The sequence below is a fragment of the Camellia sinensis genome, chromosome 7 (assembly GCF_055761805.1).
Source record: "Camellia sinensis isolate YWXY chromosome 7, ASM5576180v1, whole genome shotgun sequence".
Taxonomy (NCBI): domain Eukaryota; kingdom Viridiplantae; phylum Streptophyta; class Magnoliopsida; order Ericales; family Theaceae; genus Camellia; species Camellia sinensis.
This window is the reverse complement of record NC_138967.1, coordinates 89,204,424-89,225,662: the sequence shown is the minus strand read 5'-3', so window position 1 is coordinate 89,225,662 and position 21,239 is coordinate 89,204,424. Positions and strand designations below refer to the sequence as shown.

Below are 21,239 nucleotides of genomic sequence, written 5' to 3'. Positions count from 1 at the left end.
GGGCTGTCGAGGAGAGTTTGGCCCACCAAAAGTCTAGAGTCCAATGGCTTGGCCTGGGAGATAAGAGTAGCAGATTCTTCTTCAGATCTGTGAAGAGTAACATTAATAGAGGGAAAATTCTTAATGTTAAGATGGAGGGTGGTAGGGTTTCGTCTAAACCTGAGGAAGTTCATGATGCTTTTATTGATTATTTCTCTAAGCTTCTAGGCACTCCTTTTCAGGACCAGTATAGTAGCTCTAGTAGAATTCAAGATCTGGTTCCCCATATATCCATCCCAAGTTTCCGTCTATTATCTCTGATGGTAGGGGTTACTTGGGGACAAAAGGATATATGGGCAAAGTTGGGTTACTTTGTTTTTTCTGTTGTTCTTGTGGTTCTCCCCCAATCTTAGGGGGGGCAGTGGTAGGTTATGTTGGTTATGTATTCGTTTATTTATTTGTTGTTGGGTATGCCTGGGGTATGCCCCTTGTAAACTTGTAAATTTCATTGTCTTTATTTTATTACTTACTTACCCAAAAAAAAAAAAGATCTGGTTCATGCTAGAGTCACTTCTGATCAAGCTATTAAGATGGCTAGCCCTGTCTCTGACAAGGAAATTAAGGATGTTTTTTGGTCCTTAAAAGCTAATAAGGCCCCTGGTCCTAACGGTTTTTCTGTCGGTTTCTTTAAGAGCACTTGGCATATTGTTGGTAAAGATATTACCCAGGCCATAAGAACCTTCTTTGAATCTGGGAAACTCCTTTCCGAAATCAACAATACTACCATTGCTCTCATTCCTAAAATTCCTAACCCGGTGAAAGTTAGGGACTATAGACCTATTTCCTGTTGCAATACTATCTATAAATGCATAGCCAAGATCATTGCTAATAGAGTTAAAGTGGTCCTCCCTGATCTAATTGATCCCGTCCAATCTGCGTTTGTGCAGGGGAGGAGAATCTCAGATAACATCTTCTTATCTCAAGAGATTATGAGAGGTTACCATAAGAACTCTCCTGTTCCTAAGTGTGCTATGAAAGTTGATATTATGAAAGCCTATGATACGGTTAGATGGGAATTCATCATTGATGTTCTTACGGCCATGGGCTTTCCCCAAATTATGATCTCTTGGATCAAAGCTTGCATGACTAGCCCCTCCTTATCTGTTCGTTTTGGCCATGGAAGTCCTTGCTAGGATCTTGGATGAAAAATCAAAGCTTCCTCTCTTCAAGTTTCATTGGAGATGTGAAAAAACCAGAATAGTGAACCTTTGCTTTGCTGATGATCTTATGATCTTCAGTAAAAGGGATGTTAACACTGTTCAGATGATAATGGATGGATTGGCGGAGTTCAGTTCCCTTTCTGGCCTCAATCCCAATCCTAGCAAGAGCAACATTTTTTTCTCTGGCTATAATCAGGAGCTGAGGGCTAGTATTCTTAATGTTGCCTCTTTTACTGAGGGGACTTTACCTGTCAAATACCTTGGAGTGCCCCTCATCACCACTAAATTGAGAGCGTCTGATTGTAAACAACTTGTTGACAGGATCACTAAAAGGATTAATAGTTGGACCAATAAACTTCTCTCTTATGCTGGTCGGGCCCAACTCATCCAGACTATCTTGTTTTCTATGCAAGTTTATTGGTCTTCTCTTTTCATTTTACCTAAGAAAGTTATTAAGGAGATTGAAAGTCTTCTTAGATCCTTTCTTTGGTCTGGTACTGATCTTAGGAAGCATGATGCGAAGATTGCTTGGATAAAATTTGCACACCTAAAAAAGAGGGAGGCCTGGGTTTTAAATCCATGGAGGTTTGGAATAAGGCTGCCATAGCAAAACATGTTTGGCTCCACGATTTTTTGCTATTGATTTGGGCTGGTGCAAGTTTGTTAAGCCGTGGATTATTTTGTTGGTGGGCCACGTATGGGCTCAATTTATATTGTAAATCTTTCAGACAACTCACTGTGGCCCACGTGTTTATTGGTGCCGCTTTATTTTTGTGGCCCAAGTTTTCGGGTGTTCAAGTGTATTGGATCAGCGGGCAGGTTTTTATTTTGGACCATTGCTTAATGGGTTCATTTTGGGAAATTATTTTTGTTTAGTCTCTTAGCAGCGGATCTTGTATAGTTGATTATTTATGATGATTGATTGTGTGATCCTCATGTGACTCGATATGAGGGTGGTTTTGAGGAGTGAGTTGATTGCGGAGTCACTGCTATGGGGAATTGTGGTTCGATAACCAGCCGAGTTAGACACTGGGAGATGAGCGGGAGGATAGCTACCGGTTTTCTGGTCGCTTCTTGTCTTCATGTGACCCGTCCTAATTGATCGCGTTGCCACGCCTGACATGGAGTGAAGGGCACACTGCCGTGGGGTTTGAGGCTTGTGATCTACCAAGGAAGGGACTGGGGGATGTGATGATTGATCTCATGATTTTGTTGGCTGTGTATTGGTTTGTTGCTGAGGGGTTATTGCTGTTCACTTCAACTCCTTAGATCGTGGCTTATGGTTTTTGACCGTGCTAGCTTCATGTGACTTTGCTGGGTTTTCTCATGGGGTATATTTTATCCTCCGTCACGGCTTTGGTTAAGTGGCTTGGATGTCACGGCGGTGAGGAGTGGGATGCTTATTGGATTCCATGTTTTATCTGCAGTAGAGACTGGGGGCTTGTGGGGTTGAGTATCATTTTTGTCTCGGCGTGAGGGTTGTTGCTTTGTTAAAGTGTCTGTTATGTTTATTAGCTTTATGGTGTTTTTATGTATATCTTTGCCCATATATCCACCTCAAGTTCCCATCTATTATCTTTGATGATAGGGTTACTAGAGGATAAAAAGGATATATGGGCAGAGTTGGGTTATTGTGTTCTTAGTTTCTTGTTTACCCCCTTCTTAGGGGGGTACAGTGGTAGTTATGTTGGTTACATTTTTTATTTGTTTGTTGTTGGGTGTGCCTGGGGTATGCCCCTTGTAAACTTGTAAATTTTCATTGTCTTTATTTTATGACTTACTTACCCAAAAAAAAAAAAAAAAGTCTATGTGGTGCCAATGGGTTAAATCTTACCTTATTAAGGGTAAGTGCTTCTGGAAAATCAAAATCCCTAATGACCCTTCTTGGGTCTGGAGGAAAATTCTCTCTCTTAGGCCTGTTATTTACCCTCTTATTAGACATAGGATTGGTAATGGTCAAAATACTTTTCTGTGGTATGATAACTGGTATCATTTAGGCCCTCTTTGGGATAGATATGGTGACAGAATCATGTATGACTCTGGTTTAAATGGTGATTCCAAAGTGAGTCAAATAATTGTTGGGGGTCTTTGGAAGTGGCCTTTTCCAAGCTCTTGGGACCTTAGGAAACTAACCTCCCAAACCCCTAACAATTGTCTTCCTAATCCTTTAGAGGTGGACAAAACTGTCTGGTCTTTAAACACTGATGGTGTGTTCACTATTAAATCTGTTTGGGAGTTGTGGAGAAATAAACAGGATACTGTACCTTAGTACAATTTGGTCTGGGGCTATACCACAATTCCCAAAGTCAGTTTTGTCGTTTGGATGGCTATCTACCATAGGTTGAATACTAGTGATAGACTCCAGTTGTTTGGTATCTCTACTAGCTCAACTTGCCCTTTCTGCCTTGACTATGATGAAAGTCATCCTCATCTCTTCTTCGACTGCAACTTTACTCACAGAATTTGGCATACAATGCAGGGTAAATGCAATGTTCAATGGCAACAGGTCCCCTGGCCTGAAATTGTTTGTCAACAGAGAGCACAAAGGAAAGTCTATGAAATCTACCATTACTAGACTCTCCTTTCTCTGTACTGTGTATCATGTGTGGATTGAAAGGAATAATCGTATTTTCAACAAAGAATGTAAACCAGTTGAGGTTATCATTAATTCTATTTTGCTAATGGTTAGAAATAGAATGCTATCTGTTAGCAATATTCCTTGTGCAACAGGTGATCATTGGTTCCTCTCTCAATGGAACCTTCTTAACTCTATCTTGAAGCCCCATCCTTGCAGTGATGGGAGGGCTGCTGAGTGATGTGAGTTCAGTATATTGTGAGTTGAGTGGCTGTGAGTATGATATTGAGAGTTTATTTAATTATCTGCTGCCTGTGTAGGGGTGATTTTATGAAGATTGATTATAGTTGTGGGTTGAGTGTGGTATAGTCATAATTTCCTTGAACATATATGGGTTGAGTGATGTTAGGGCCTATATGTTTTACAAGCTTACCATTATATATATAGTATTTCTTTATGTGCAGGTTAAGGAAGCTTATTCCGAGTGTGGTGAGGTCCTGTATTGTGGGTTGAGTGGGGTGAGCCCAAATAATGTGTGTGTTCTATGTATTTCTACAGTGGGCCTCACTAATCAAGTTTTCTACTTATCATTGTTCACCTGGCAGGTCCTTCTATATTGTTTAGGACATCCAATTTGTCATGGCACAAGCAAGGACTGTTACTTCAAGCTGCCGCTGGAAAATCCGAGGGTGAGGTCTGTTTCCATCCTTTACTCTTTGTATATGAGTCTTTGGTCGTGTTGGGTAGGTTTAAAACAGGTTAGTTGTGTTTGGAAACCAAGGGTTGATGTCCATTTAATTCCAACTAGTGTCTATTAAATTTTCATAATGGTTCATTCAATTCGAATTAGTGATCCATTCATATTCCATTAGTGGGATTTTATGACAAACTTGTCCATTCATATTTCTAACTAGTGTTCATTTAATTCTAGTTAGTGTTCATTTAATGCTAGTTAGTGTTCATTTAATTCTAACTTGTCCTTTTATTTTCCAATTAATGGGCTTTAATAACAACCTTTCAATACCACTTGTTCATCTCCCTTTTGATTTCAAAACCCTAGAACCATCTTCTCTCTCTCCCTACACACCTTCTCTCTAAGTTTTCATCTCCCTCTAGTGTAAATCTATACTAAGTCTTTTGTAAGAAAGGTAGAGTGGGTTGAGGGCTTCATTTTTAATCTGAAAGTTTGGCGATTTGGAGCACTTTGGTTTTTGGCCTTCATCTTCTCAATTTGGTCTCTCCATTTGAGGTAGGGATTTCTTTGTTCCTTTTCAATACTCCGTCTATAGATAGACATGTGGTAGTTTTGTATTGCATGAAAATCATATCCGTGTTGGATTTTTTGAAAATCATGAGGGGAACCTAGGGTTGGTTGTTTGAGAATGGTTTTGTTATCACTGACTGTGGTTTGGACTAATTAGAGAGTAAAATTAGCATGTTATTGTTGAAAGAAGAGAAAGCCCTAAATTATATTTTGATTTGGTAAAATAAAAAGGATTTACGGTTGAACAATGTTGGTAAATTTCTATTGTTAATATGAGTTGTGTAGAAGGTGTTAACAGTTAAGGGATTAATTATGGTATTGGGGTTATTTTGAAATGAACGTATTGAATCAAGTTGGGTTATGGATCCATGGAATTGATTTTGTAAAATGAAGAGAATGTAATTGGCTTTGTGAAAAGGGAAAAGTGTTTTTGGAATAAGTGATGGAACATGTTGACTTAAGAAAATTATGAAGTTGATCTTGAAAATGGTAAATGAAATGTTAACTCTATGTGAGTCTCGGAAAATAAATTTGAGAATTAAACTATTGTATCATGAGTGTCGAATACACATATTTGGGGGTTTTATCCTTACCTATCATACTAGTGTCGTTGTTGGGTTTAAGGTTTGCTTGAGAGTTGAGTCTCTTTTATTAGGTGTACTGAATACATGCATCTAGAGGTTTTGTCCTTGGTCATCGGTGGAGGATGACATTGGTGTGTTGAATTGTGATGTATGCGTTACACTTGTGTTGGTTAAACATTATTGAATAGTTTTTTTTTTTTTTTTGGGTAAGTAAGTCACAAAATAAAGACAGTAAAATGTACAAGTTTACAAGGGGCATATCCCAGGTACGCCCAACAGCAAATAAAAGACGAACAAAAAAGTAACATAAAACTACCACTAGACATCCTACAACATAAAACCACCCTCGCAAAAGCAAGAGAACAACAGAAAAACAAGAACCCTACTTTGCCCATATATCCTTTTTGTCCCCAAATAACCTCTACCATCAGAGATAATAGATGGAAACTTGGGGTGGATATATGGGCAAATAAACAAAACACACCACAGACTCATAAAACATAACAGACAAACACACAAGGCCAATGTAACTAACTAGGCACCCAACAAGACCAATCGAAAAATGATAACTACCACCGCTTGCTCCCAGTCTCTACCTCGAATGAAAGCATGGAATCCAATAAGCATCTCGCTTCTCATAGCTGTGACATCCTAGCCACTCAACCAAAGCCATGACGAAGGAAAATATCTATCCCATGAAAGATCCTGGTTGAGTCACATGAAGCCTGCATAATCAATCACCGTAATCAATAGTCTTGAGAAGTTTAGTGAAAAAACAATAGCCCCGCTGCAACAAACCAATACATAGCCAATCAATACATGAGAGCAATCATCACATCCCCCAGTCCCTTCCTTGGTAGATCACAAGCCTCAAACCCCACGGCAGTGTCCCCTTCACTCCATGTCAGGCGTGGCAATACAATCAATTAGAACGGGTCACATGAAGACAAGAAGCGACCAGAAAATCGGTAGCTATCCTCCCGCTCATCTCCCAGTCTCTAACTCGGCTAGTTATGGAACCACTATTCCCCATAGCAGTGACTCCCAATCACTCTTGGCGGAGATGGCTCAAAACCACCCTCATATCGAGTCACATGAGGATCACACGATCAATCATCATAAAATAATCAACTATAAATGATCCGCTGCAGAGAGGCTAAACAAAAGATTTTCCAAAAAGAACCCAATAAAATGGACCACTAATAGAAAATCAAACAAATAGGGACCATAAATAAAGCCCAGAACTTCACCAAGATAGATGGCCCACGGACATTTCAAAAGCGCCCAAATGATGCAAAACGTCCAAAAAAAACCAAACTTACAGCCAATAACCAAAGGTGGCCCAACAAAATACCCACAAGGAGTAATAATGTCGGGCCCCACTTGCAACCAATACATGCAGCCAAAATAGCCCACGGATTGGCAATCAAAAATAAACCCTTGGGTCCAAAAACTCGGGCCCCACTTCAACCAACCATCTCAAATTACGCAAGTTACACACGTGGATTCCACTAAGCAAAAGGCATATATAAATATTATATATACCACACACACTGCAGTGCACCATCTCGGAAAAGAAAATCCCACCAACAACTACCCCACGTGATAGCAGAACATCAACAGGCATTGCACACAAAACCTATACAATATACATATTATATATATTTATAACAAGAGACAAACTTAGCTTTTTATCACCCCAACACACTAACAGCCGTCCCTAACTGTCCCTATGATGAGCAAACCAATAGCACCAACACGCACCAGAAGCGCGTCCCCACACCTCCATCAATTTTCTTGAGTTAGCTCCATAACCAGCCATTACCGAAGCTGCAAACCGTAGCAGATCAAAAAGAACCACAACGGCGTTACCACCATATATCCAACCACACAACTCAAAAATTCAGAGCATGACACGTCACTCCGGCGTGAACATAGAAGTTCCCACAGAACAACAATGAGCTAAGAATCAATAACAGAAAGAAACCCACTAACCCCTTGCTCCACGAGTTACCAGCACGGAGCTCCGAACATGGACTCCAGCAGCAGCACTTTGCACTTACTGAGGTAGAACACTTGCCTCCAAACAATGGTTATGAAGCCAACATCATCCTCAACACAGTAGCTACGACGTCTGAAACCAGCCCAACACCAAGCCACCAAGCCAACGACGGAGCAGACAAAACCGACTATATCCACACGCTTAAATGGAGTTCTTCATTCATAACCCACCGCAAGCAACACATCTACAAAATAATCAAACATTCTTCTCCTCTATAGAACAACACAACCAACCGGACAAAACTCTGTCCTACACCGGAACAAACTTCAAATCCCCCTAAATCTGGACAAAAAAGCCCATAATCAGTAACAACACACAGCACCATCCAAACCAGATCAAAATCTGATAAGGAACCCTCAAGACTCCATGGGTAACAACGGAGGGAGCTTTCTCTCTCTAGAATCTAGAGAGAGAAGCTCTCAACCTAATCCCCTAAAGTTTTTACTCATTATTGAATAGTTTATGTGTATGTATTACACTTGTTATTGATGCTTTGTTGTATTGAGGAATTTGTATATGATAATTGTTTATATACATTGTGTTGTGTGGGAGGAGATAGGGGATGTACTCCACGGTTTAGGGGAAGATAGGGGATGGACCTCTAAACCGGAAACTGTTTGACATTGATACAGCACTACAATGTGTATCATTTGTGAAGTATAGAAGTGTTTTTGTTTGATATTGATACAACACCAAAATGTGTATCATTTGTGAAGTATGGAAGTGTTTTTGTTTGAGATTGATACAGGACTAAAATGTGTATCTATTATGAGGTTTGAAATGTTTAAAATGAGTTATTATCTCGCTTATCGCTTTGGCATATCCTTAGCTACTGTGAATATAGCCGGTAGAGCAGAGTTTTAATTGTTATCGTCAGTGTATCTGAGTATGTTATGGGTTGTGATGGTTACAGTTTTGAAAGGCTGAGCTGCCTCATTTGTGGATTATATACATGTTGATGATTTGTTATTTCCCTTTTATTTAAGGCATGCATGTATTGATATGAATGTATTAGGAACAAACCAAAATGCCATTTTGAGATTTTGGAAAGTGTGAAGGAAAGTGGGGTATTTGTGAACATGTTTTCAAAAAAGGTCATTTTGTTGTAAGTACGGAAAATGGGGGAAGAGTAATGGGCTTGGTGAAATTGTTTTTTTAAAAAAAAAAAAAAAAAAACTGTTATAGTCATGAAAGTTTGGAAAAATGGGTAATTAAAAGGAAAGAAGGTGAACCGCTTATAGCGTTGAATGAAATGGCCGTTTTCGATAAAAGTTCATACTTATGTATATTTTGTATAAACTGCCACATTACTATTCTAGTATGAGATTGAACATTCATGATCATAGCTATCTGTAAGTTGTTATTGTTGAGGATCATGTTGAGATCTCTACTGGACTATATGTTCATCCCACGTTGTTGAATCTTTTTCAGGTGATAGCCAGGATGTGCTACAACGTTTTGGATCTTCTTATTTGTTGGCCACGGGGCCTCTTTTGTGTTGGCGGAATGCCATTTATGTAAAAGGGTTATACCCTTCTTCTTGACTTTTAATGATGTAAGCCCAAGGGCAATTTATTTAGTGTTCTCATGTTGTATTTACTTGCATACGAATGAGAGCAATGTTATTCACTTCTACAAGTTGAATATACGAGTTTATTTCCGCATGTTATCTCTGAAATGGAATTAAGTAAATGAAATTGGTAATACTTCGAGTAATAAAAAGTGGGGCGTGACACACCTCATTTAAGGTTTTCTAAATCATCTAAGGGTTCAATTCTCAAGTAGAAAACGATGAATTTAAATTCCCTTTGACTTCATTCATATTTCTCTTCTCTTTTTTTTCCTCAAACATTCTCTTCTGGCACTCAAGAATAATGTTTCCCTATAACTTTCTTCGTCCTTCTGCATCCTTCTCTATTTTCATCAACGAACTAATTATATTAGGCCACTAATTGTTTCATTAGCTTAAGTGGCCAAGTTTAACTCAAACCAACCTTGCTTAGCCACCAAGAAAGAGAATTTTCTAAGTAATTGTTGCTTAACGATATTAGGTTAACTTAAGCACCTCGCTTAAGGTTTTCTTAGTCACTTAAGTTTTCAATTCTTGAGACCAAAAGGATGAATATGAATTCCCCTTGATTTTTTTTCTTCTTTTTCTTTCTTTTCTCTAACTTTCTTTTCAACCTTTGAAGAATAATGTTTCTATCCAACTTTCTCCGTCCTTCTCCATCCTTCTCTATTTCTTCTATGGACTAATTAGCTGAGGCCAGCAATTGCTTCATTAGCTTACCTGGCCAAGTTTAACTCAAACTGACCTTGCTTTGCCTCCAATAAAGTGAACTTTCTAAGTAAATGTAGGTTAACGGTATTAGTTTAATACAAGCACCTTATTTAATCTTTTTCAAAGTCCAAATGGTTAAGTTTGAATTCCCTTTTACATTCTTCCAATTTCTCCTTCTGTTCTTTATCTTTCTTTTTTGGGTAAGTAATCTCTAAACTAATCTCTAAAGTAATCTCCAAATGGTTAAGTTCTCTAACTTTCTCTTCCAAAAGCAAACCAAACAAGCTGAATATTACTCTCTAACTTTATCCGTGCTTCACCTTCCTTCTCCATTTTGTTGTGGGAACTAATTAGTTCGGACCACTAATTGTTTCATTAGCTTAAGTGGCCAAGTTTAACTAACACTAACCTAGCTTAGCCTCCAAGAAAGAGAATTTTCGGACTAATTGTAGTTTAATATTTTAGTTTAACTTAATCGCCTCATTTACGGTTCTCTAAATCATCTAAGTGTTGAATTCTCAAGTCCAAAACGATGTATTTGAATTTCTTATGATTTTCTTCCAATTTCTTGTTCTTTTCGCTAACTTTCTATTCTTGCTCTCACGAATAATGTTTCTCTGTAACTTTCTCCATCCTTCGCTATTTTGTCCTGGGAACTATATGGATTAGGCCACTAATTGTTTCTTTCGCTTAAGTGGGCAAGTTTAACTCAAACTAAGCTTACTTAGCCTCCAAGAAAAAGAATTTTCTGATAAATTGTAGCTTAATGATATTATTTGAACTTAATCACCTCATTTAAGGTTTTCTAAATCATCTAAGTGTTGAATTCTCAAGTCCAAAACGATGAAATTGAATTCCCTTTGATTTTCATCCTATTTCTTCTTCTTTTTTTCCCTCAAACTTTCTCTTCTAACACTCAAGAATAAGGTTTCTCCGTAACTTTCTTCGTCCCTCTGCGTCATTCTCTATTTTCTTTAACGAACTAATTTGCTTAGGCCACTAATTGTTTTATTAGCTTAAGTGGCAAAGTTTAACTCTAATTAACCTTACTTAGCCACTAAGAAAAAGAATTTTATGAATAGTTATTGCTTAACGATATTAGTTTAACTTAAGCGCCACGTTTAAGGTTTTCTTAGTCACTTAAGTGTTCAATTGTCAAGTCAAACAGGATGAATATGAGTTCCCTTTGATTTTTTTTTATTTCTCTTTCTTTTCTCTAACTTTCTCTTCTACCTCTGGAGAAGAATGTTTCTATCCAACTTTCTCCGTCCTTCTCCATCCTTCCCTATTTCTTCTAGGAACTAATTAACTGAGGACACTAATTGTTTCATTAGCTTAAGTGGCCAAGTTTAACTCAAACTGACCTTGCTTAGCTTTCAAGAAAGCGAACTTTCTAAGTAAATGTAGGTTAATGGTATTAGTTTAATATAAGCACCTAATCTAATCTTTTCTAAATGACATAAATGCTGAATTAAATAGCCAAGCTTAACTCAAGCTGACCTTACTTATCCTCCAAAAAAGCGAATTTTCTAAGTAAATATGGAATAGTGGTATTAGCTTGACATAAGCACCACATTTATGCTTTTCTAAATGATGTAAGTGTTCAATTCTAAAGTCCAAATGGTTGAATTTGAATTCCCTTGTACATTCTCCCAATTTCCCCTTCCGTTCTCTAACTTTCTCTTCCAAAAGCAATCCAAATAAGCCCAATGTTTCTCTCTAAGTTTCTTTGTGCTTCACCTACCTCCCTTCTCCATTTTGTTGTAGGAACTAATTAGCTTAGGCCACTAATTGTTTCATTAGCTTAAGTGGCCATGTTTAACATAGGCTAAGCTTTTTTCATCTTCAAGAAAGAGAATTTTCTGAGTAATTGTAACTTAACGATATTAGTTTAACGTAAGGACCTCATTTAAGGTATTCTAAATCATCTAAGTGTTCAATTCTCAAGTCCAAAACGATGAATTTGTATTCCTCTTGATTTTCTTTCGATTTCTTCATCTTTTCTCTAACTTTCTCTTCTGGCTCTCAAGAATAATGTTTCTTTGTAACTTTCTCCATCCTTCTCTATTTTATTCTAGGAACTAACTAGATCAGGCCACTAATTGTTTCATAAGCTTATGTGGCCGAGTTTAACTCAAACTAAGTTTGCTCAGTCTCCAAGAAAAGAGAATTTTTTGATTAATTGTAACTTAACGATATTAGTTGAACCTAATCACCTCATTTAAGGTTTTCTAAATCATCTAAGGGTTCAATTCTCAAGTAGAAAACGTTGAATTTAAATTCCCTTTGACTTTATTCATATTTCTCTTCTCTTTTTTTTTCCCCCCTCAAACGTTCTCTTCTGGCACTCAAGAATAATGTTTCCCTGTGACTTTCTTCAGTTATAACGATCCTGGTTGTCCCTTGACTGTTCTATTGTATTCCAGACTCGGTTCCGTGAAGTTGGTAGTTGTATCTATCTTGTTGTTATCCTTTAATTCCGTTTGTTTGAGTTATAGGATGTGTTGGGCTTGTTTCGAACAGGTGGGTTGAACCTTGGTCTAAAATCTTGTTGTCGGGTTTTTGGTCGTTCCGCTCGAGCGGGTCTTGTTGCGCTCGAGCGGATATTGCACACTCCTAGTTTTTCGTGTCCCTGCGTTTTACAAGTGTGATTTTTACGCTCGAGCGGTGGCGCTTGAGCGGGTACTCTGGCGCTCGAGCGGGTAGTACTTTTTCGGTGTAAGTTCTGGGAGGGGGAAATCAACGCTCGAGCGGATGTGCTTTATTCATGTGTCTTGGCGCTCGGGCAGGCCTTCTTGCGTTCGAGCGTGTCCAGATTTTTGTTCTTGACGCTCGAGCATTGTGTTCTTCGCTCGAGCGGGAACGTCGTATATCAGTTGGCAGCTAGGCGTTTTAAATTCACTTTTTACATTCTCTCTCTCTCTCTCTTACTTTTCCAAAAAGCCATTTGAGAGCTCCTCTCTCTAAAACCATAACTTCTCTCTAAGTATTGATCTAGCTAGGGTGTTTTCCTCACCTTTGGTCTTCATAAAAGTTGTGTTGATCGTCGAGGCATCGTTTTGATCCGAAAATCTTGGCTTTTGGAGCACTTTGGTTTTGGTCTCTTCTCCATCCGAGCTCTAACTCCGAGGTAGGGATATCCTACTCCTCTTTATGAACTTTGTCTTTAAATTTTAGCATTTCGATATGTTGGGGGTTGTTGGGTAATTTTGAGAGAGTTTGGGCCTTTGTGTAATTTTACAAAAGTTGGGTTTTTAATTATATAAAACCTAAATGCATGTTTGGCATGAAGGAATGAAATTAATGTTGAAACATTGACGAAAATGAAACCGTGGGAGTTGAAATGTTAATTATGGAAAATGCCCTAATTACATTGATTGATTAATTTGTACAATTAATTGTTGGAAATGAGGGATTGAATTGAGAATGAGGAAATTGGAAAGGGAAGGGATTAGAGGGTGTAATTGGATCATTTATCGCTCACCAAATTGAAATGTTGATTTAATATCTATTTTGTGCATTTATTTTCTATTTAGAAATAACTGCTTTGGGCTATCGGTGGAGGATAGTCTTGATTGTTGTAGACAATACATGATGATTAGGCAAACTAAAACTAATCGATTGAATGCGTCATAGAGTATGACGGTGGTTGAATACATTAATTTTATGTATTGATTGATTGTATATAGAACCTTTGAGTTTATATGCATTATGTGTAGAGGAGGAGATGGGGGATGTACTCCGCGGTTTAGGGGAAGATGGGGGATGAACCTCTAAACCGGATAGTGTTGGGAGGAGATGGGGGATGAACTCCGTAGATACAGCTCATATGCTTGTCTAGAGAAGTGAAGATACAGCTCATAGGCTTATCTTTGAGAAGTGTAGATACAACTCATATGCTTGTCTAGTGAAGTGTGGATACAGCTAATATGCTTATCTGTTGATGTGTGATTTGTTTATCTGTTGATGTGTTGATACAGCTAATATGCTTATCTATTAAATAACGGTGGAGAATGAAAAGTGACATAGACTTGTATGTTGTGAAATTGTGATGTGATATATATATATATATATATATGGACGTATCAGTGTTGGCCATCTATCAATTACTAATCATTTAGTCATTGTTCATAGTTGGTTTAGTATATTTCTGCTGGGCTGTGGCTCACCCTATATGGGAACATCATTTTCAAGTACAGGTAGCATGCCACCTCCAAGGACATAGCTTGGGAGGCTAGAGGCGGACAAACTTTTGTCGTCTTATTTCCTTTTGATGTATTACATGTAAATTCAAGCCAAGGGCTTAATATGTAATCGAGTTAGTACTTTTTGTTGTTAACACGTAGGGCATTTGCTTTTGTTGTTAACACGTAATACTTATGTAATGAAATACTCTGATGAATTAAAGAATGTGAATCTTTTATATATAAATGCATGTTTATATTGATGGGTTTAATGTTATTATTTTGAGGGCATTACACTTCGTCCTTCTACATCCTTCTCTATTTTCATCAACGAAATAATTATATTAGGCTACTAATTGTTTCATTAGCTTAAGTAGCCAAGTTTAACTCAAACCAACCTTGCTTAGCCACCAAGAAAGTGAATTTTCTGAGTAATTGTTGCTTAACGATATTAGGTTAACTTAAGCACCTTGCTTAATGTTTTCTTAGTCACTTAAATGTTCAATTCTCGAGACCAAAAGGATGAATATGAATTCCCTTTGATTTTTTTTCTTATTTTTCTTTCTTTTCTCTAACTTTCTTTTCTACCTTTGAAGAAGAATGCTTCTATCCAACTTTTTTCGTCCTTCTCCATCCTTCTCTATTTCTTCTACGAACTAATTAGCTGAGGCCAGTAATCGTTTCATTAGCTTAAGTGGCCAAGTTTAACTCAAACTGACCTTGCTTAGGCTCCAATAAAGCGAACTTTCTAAGTAAACGTAGGTTAACGGTATTAGTTTAATACAAGCACCTCATTTAATCTTTTCTAAAGTCCAAATGGTTGAATTTGAATTCCCTTTTCCAGTCTTCCAATTTCTCCTTCTGTTCTCTAACTTTCTCTTCCAAAAGCAAACCAAACAAGCCGAATGTTACTCTCTAACTTTATCCGTGCTTCACCTTCCTTCTCCATTTTGTTGTGGAAACTAATTAGCTCGGACCACTAATTGTTTCATAAGCTTAAGTGGCCAAGTTTAACTAACACTAACCTAGCTTAGCCTCCAAGAAAGAGAATTTCTGGACTAATTGTAGCTTAATATTTTAGTTTATCTTAATCACCTCATTTAAGGTTCTCTAAACTAAGTGTTGAATTCTCAAGTCCAAAACGATGTATTTGAATTTCTTTTGATTTTCTTTCTATTTCTTTTTCTTTTTGCTAACTTTCTATTCTTGCTCTCACGAATAATGTTTCTCTGTAACTTTCTCCATCCTTCTCTATTTTGTCCTGGGAACTATATGGATTAGGCCACTAATTGTTTCATTCGCTTAAGTGGGCAAATTTAACTCAAACTAAGCTTACTTAGCCTCCAAGAAAAAGAATTTTCTGATAAATTGTAGCTTAATGATATTATTTGAACTTAATCACCTCATTTAAGGTTTCTAAATCATCTAAGTGTTAAATTCTCAAGTCCAAAACGATGAAATTGAATTCCCTTTGATTTTCATCCTATTTCTTCTTCTTGTTTATTCCTCAAACTTTCTCTTCTAACACCAAGAATAAGGTTTCTCCGTAACTTTCTCTGTCCCTCTACATCCTTCTCTATTTTCTTTAACGAACTAATTTTCTTAGGCCACTAATTGTTTCATTAGCTTAAGTGGCCAAGTTTAACTCAAATTAACCTTGCTTAGCCACCAAGAAAGGGAATTTTATGAGTAGTTATTGCTTAACGATATTAGTTTAACTAAAGCACCACGTTTAAGGTTTTCTTAGTCACTTAAGTGTTCAATTGTCAAGTCGAACAGGATGAATATATGAGTTTCCTTTGATTTTTTTCTTATTTCTCTTTCTTTTCTCTAACTTTCTCTTCTACCTCTGAAGAAGAATGTTTCTATCCAACTTTCTTCGTCCTTCTCCATCCTTTTTTTTGGGTAAGTCATAAATCAAAAACATTGAAATTTACAAGTTTACAAGGGGCATACCCTAGGAACGCCCAACAACAATAAATAAACGACTAACAAACTAACAAAACCCAATCCCATAGAAGCAGGAGAACAATTGGAAAAAAGAACAAAAACCCAAATTTGCCCATATATCCTTTTTGTTCCTAAGTAAACCCTACCATCAGAAGTAATAGATGGAAACTTGGGGTGGATATATGGGCAAAGATACAAACAAACACCATAATGCTTATAAACATAACAGACAAACTCACAAAACAACAACCCACAAGCCCAATAAAAAGATAACCTCACCCACAAGCCCCCAGTTACTACCACAGATAACACACATAGAATCCAAAAAGCATCCCACTTCTCACTGCTGTGACATCCTTGCCACTAACCAAAGCAATGACGGAGGAAAAAATCTATCCCATGAGAGATCCGGACAGAGTCACATGAAGCAAGCAAGAACGGTCACCAAAATCAAAGGTCTTGGGAGTTGTAGCATAAAACGATAGTCCCCCAGCAACAAACCAACACATAGCCAAAAATAGCATGAGAGTAATCATCACATCCCCCAGTCCCTGCCTTGGTAGATCACAAGCCTCAACCCCACGGCAGTGTGCTCTTCACTCCATGGTAGGCGTGGCAAGCGATCAATAAGGATGGGTCACATGAAGACAAGAAGCCACCAAAATCTCGGTAGCAAACCTCCTGCTCATCTCCCTGTCTGTAACTCGGCTAGTCATCGAACCACTATTCCCCATAACAGTGACCCCTCAATGACTCTTGGCGGAGATGGCTTAAAACTAACCTCATATCGAGTCACATGAGGATCACATGATCAATCAACATGAGAAAATCGACTATAAATGATAAGCTGCATCGTGGCTAAACGGCTGATCCAAATAAATCAAAATGAGCCCAACGGCTGGCCCACATAATCACCCAAACTCGTAGCCCATGAACGGCCAGGAAGATGGCCTCAAAAATTTCGTGGCTCAATCACAACCATTAACCAAACAGAATTAATTTCCACATGTTCCACGTGGAAATCAATAACAATCTCCACAAAAAGCTCCTGATGGCCCCACTATAACAAAACCACAATAAAAACCAGATGGTGGTTTAAAACAAAACAGTGGGCCAAGTGAGAACCCACTATTTCGCAACAAACCAATCATATATATATATATATATAAACTATATATAATATCAAAGTATCACATCAATGAGATATACCTCAGTGATTATTAAAAGAAATTGTTCATGATGGGTTAGAGTGAGAAGCTCCCGCATCTCTCTAGAATCTTCTGGTTCTAGGGTTTCAACTCCTCATTGAATACGATGCCTGGAGTTAATGAGTTGGTCTCAGGTGTTGACGAGGGTAAGTAGGTTTATTATCGACGAGTGATAAGCTAGGGTTTGTCAAGAATAGCTTTGTAGTCTTGAGTGAGAGTCCGATGGAGCTGCCTGAAATCAATCAAGCCATTCAGAGTGAAGATGTAGTCCAAGATGTAGATCGAGCAGTGGAATCACGGCCGAATCAACCTTTAAGGTTAGGAGATGCTGAACGGGAAACTTTAGTAAGGGTTCTCGAAGACCGATCTGTGGGTGAGAGTGTTCCAACTTTTGATTTGGGGGCAAATATAGTGTCTCTTGTTCCTAGAGATGATCATACCCAGATTTTGGGTCCAATCGTTGCTGCTGGTAAAATAGTCAAGAGCCATCGACCCCGATTGGTCAGACTATTAACCCTAGATGGTCCGATGTCGTTGATGATGAGAACAACAGATTTCTGAATCTCCCAGATAGCCTTGACGTAGCGCGAAATAGAGGGGAAAACAAGAATCAAGCTGATCTAAGCGATCCAGATCTTGGTACCAACACTACAGTTCAGGAATCGTTCATTGATCCTAACCCCTTCCCTCATGGAGGATGAGGTGGGAGTGGAGGTAGTTATCGTGGGGGGAGAAGAGGTCGTGGAGGTGCTAGAGGGAGTAGACCTAGTGACAACACAGGACTTCGGCCAAATCAGTAGAGATCGTGGGCAAATGTTACGGCTGCATCCACTCGATCCAACATCAAGCTTAGGTATGTCCCTCCAACTACTGTGGATGACAGTATTGTGGTAGAGATGCCGACTAGATTGGACCGCTTGGAGAAATGGGATTCATGTCTTGTGGGTTATTTTGTTGATAAGGGTGTAGGTTATAATTATCTACGAAATAGTGCTTTGGGATGTGGAAAAATACAGGTCTGAAGGAAGTTCTTACAAATGGAGATGGCTTCATGTTCTTCATTTTTTACTCTCCTGATAGCTGCAGAGAAGTCCTCGAAGGAGGCCCGTGGTACATTGGAGGGTATCTTCTCATTCTGAAACAATGGAAAAGAATGATGAAGTTATCCAAGGAAAATCTACAAAAATCCCAGTCTGGGTGAAATTCTTTAATATTCCACTGGAGTATTGGGATCCGGATGGTCTAAGTCGCATTGCAAGTTCAATAGGGACCCCCTTTTTCACGGACCAGCTCACGGTTAGGGGCAATAGGGTGGCTTTGCAAGGGTCTGTGTTGAAATTGAGGCAACTTCCAAGCTGCCAACTTATTTTCAGATAAGATGTGAGGATGAAGTTGTGTTAATCAGAGTAGAATACCAGGGTTTGCCATCTGTTTGCCAATATTGTCAGATCTTTGGGCACACCACTGATAAGTGTGTAACAAAGCAAGTTGCTCAGTTAGTCTCTCTTCAAAAAACTACAGAGGAAAATGTACCCGATCATGAAGAGGGATGGACAACCATCAAAGCAAAGGGGAAAAGAAAGGTGGGGGAACCTGAACTTGAGGTCATTCCAGAAGATGTGGAAGTTCCAGAGGCATTACCAAATTCGGCCCTTCCTGAAGCTGTGGAAGTAACAGAACCACTACCAATACCAACTATAGCCCAACCTGTGGAGATTCAAGCGTTATCGACTGACACTAGTTCATTTGCGGAAGAGCAGAGTTCTGATAGCAGTGGAGTGAATAAGTTCCATGAAAGTGTTTTGGAAATTACAAAATTGGTAATTCCTCAGGCTGCAGAGTTTTTAGAGGTAGTGACTAGTGACACTTCCACCAAAAAAGAGAAATCCAAACTTGAAGTGCTTCCTCACCAGGCTACCCCGTCAACTAAGAGCAAATCCTCTGGCAAAGGTAGCAGTGGCCAGAGGAAAAAGAAAAGGTAACCGCTAGGTTTAGTTGGTTGTGATCTATTTCTCTTTTTGTTTCCCAATGACTGTTAAAATTGCTGCTTGGAATGTTAGAGGGTTGAATGATCCTTCTAAACATAAGGAAATTAAAAACTTGGTTTTAAAAGAAAATATCCATGTCATTGGTATTTTGGAGACCAAAATAAAACTGATTAATGAGAGTAAAATCTTTGCTCAGTGTTTTGGTAATTGGTCTTTTTTATCGAATTCACAACCAACTGAAACTAGCAGGGTCTGGGTGTGCTGGAACAATGAATTTTGTAATGTCAAATTGATTTCCATGTCTAATCAGCATATTTTTTGTAAAATCATTGACTTGGTTTCTAATAAGGAGTTTTATGCTACTTTTGTTTATGCTGAAAATAAGCACATTTTGAGGAAGAATGTTTTTGAAACCATGTATCATATCTCCCGCTCTAAATCCAAGTTTCCTTGCATCTTTTTGGCCATTAGATATCCGCAGGAAAAAGTAGGGGGGTCCTTGGGTTGGACTAGTGACCAAAAGGAATTTAACACCTATGTTAATGCTTTTGAGTTGGCTGATTTATCTTATGGGGGTTGTCAATTCACGTGGGCCAATAAAAGGAGGGATGGGGCTTACATTGCCACTAAAATTGATTGAGTCCTTGTTAATGAGTCCTGGATTGATAAATTTCCTAAGTCAACTGCATCCTTTCTCCCTTCTGGTATATCTGACCATTCCCCTGCTGTGGTCAATATCAGTGTCACGCCCCACTTTTTATTACTCAAAGTATTACCAATTTCATTTACTTAATTCCATTTCAGAGATAACATGCGGAAATAAACTCATATATTCAACTTGTAGAAGTGAATAACATTGCTCTCATTCGTATGCAAGTAAATACAACATGAGTACACTAAATAAATTGCCCTTGGGCTTACATCATTAAAAGTCAAGAAGAAGGGTATAACCCTTTTTACATAAATGGCATTCCGCCAACACAAAAGAGGCCCCATGGCCAACAAATAAGAAGATCCAAAACCTTGTAGAACATCCTGGCTATCACCTGAAAAAGATTCAACAACGTGGGATGAACATATAGTCCAGTAGGGATCTCAACATGATCTCCAACAATAACAACTTACATCTAGCTATGATCATGAATGTTTATTCTCATACTAGAATAGTAATGTGGCAGTTTATACAAAATATACATAAGTATGAACTTTTCTCGAAAACAGCCATTTCATTCGACGCTATAAGCGGTTCACCTTTTTTTTTCCCCTTTTTATTACCGATTTTTCCAAACTTTCATGACTATAACAGTTTTAGAAAAAAAACAATTTCACCAAGCCCATTACTCTTCCTCCATTTTCCGTACTTACAACAAAATGACCTTTTTTGAAAACATGTTCACAAATACCCCATTTTCCTTCACACTTTCCAAAATCTCAAAATGGCATTTTGGTTTGTTTCCAATGCATTCATATCAATACATGCATGTCTTAAATAAAAGGGAAATAACAAATCATCAACATGTATATAATCCACAAATGAGGCAGCTCGGCCTTTCAAAACTGTAACCACCGCAACCCATAACATACTTCGATACATTGACGATAACAATTAAAACTCTGCTCTACCGACTATATGCACAGTAAGCTAAGGATACGCCAAGCGATAAGCGAGATAATAACTCATTTTAAACATTTCATACCTCATAATAGATACACATTTTAGTACTGTATCAATCTCAGATAAAAACACTTCCATACTTCACAAATGATACACATTTTAGTGTTGTATCAATATCAAACAAAAACACTTCTATACTTCACAAATGATACACATTTTAGTGCTGTATCAACAACATGTAAAAACACTTCCAATATCAATAAGCACACATATAGTGGTGCTAATGGAGTCCATCCCCTATCTCCTGCCAAACAAAATCCGATTTAGAG

The 21,239-nt window shown here is 38.2% G+C and overlaps 1 protein-coding gene across 1 annotated transcript; it reads left to right on the top strand.

Annotated features, from left to right (window-relative positions):
• Window positions 1-1,308: 1,308 nt before the first annotated feature.
• LOC114295779 (uncharacterized) lies at window positions 1,309-4,646 on the top strand. Its single transcript, XM_082880875.1, has 7 exons — window positions 1,309-1,693; window positions 3,197-3,406; window positions 3,930-4,011; window positions 4,095-4,137; window positions 4,239-4,292; window positions 4,380-4,468; window positions 4,625-4,646. The coding sequence occupies exons 1-7, from the start codon at window positions 1,309-1,311 to the stop codon at window positions 4,644-4,646; spliced, it is 885 nt and encodes a 294-aa protein (XP_082737001.1).
• The last annotated feature ends 16,593 nt before the right edge of the window (window positions 4,647-21,239 follow it).

Coding starts and splice junctions, on each gene's coding strand:
- LOC114295779 (XM_082880875.1), top strand. CDS start 1,309: ATGGATGGATTGGCGGAGTTCAGTTCCCTTTCTGGCCTCAATCCCAAT. Junction 1,694..3,196: donor TAGATCCTTTCTTTGGTCTG/GTACTGATCTTA, acceptor GGTATCATTTAG/GCCCTCTTTGGGATAGATAT. Junction 3,407..3,929: donor CTGGTCTTTAAACACTGATG/GTGTGTTCACTA, acceptor CTTGTGCAACAG/GTGATCATTGGTTCCTCTCT.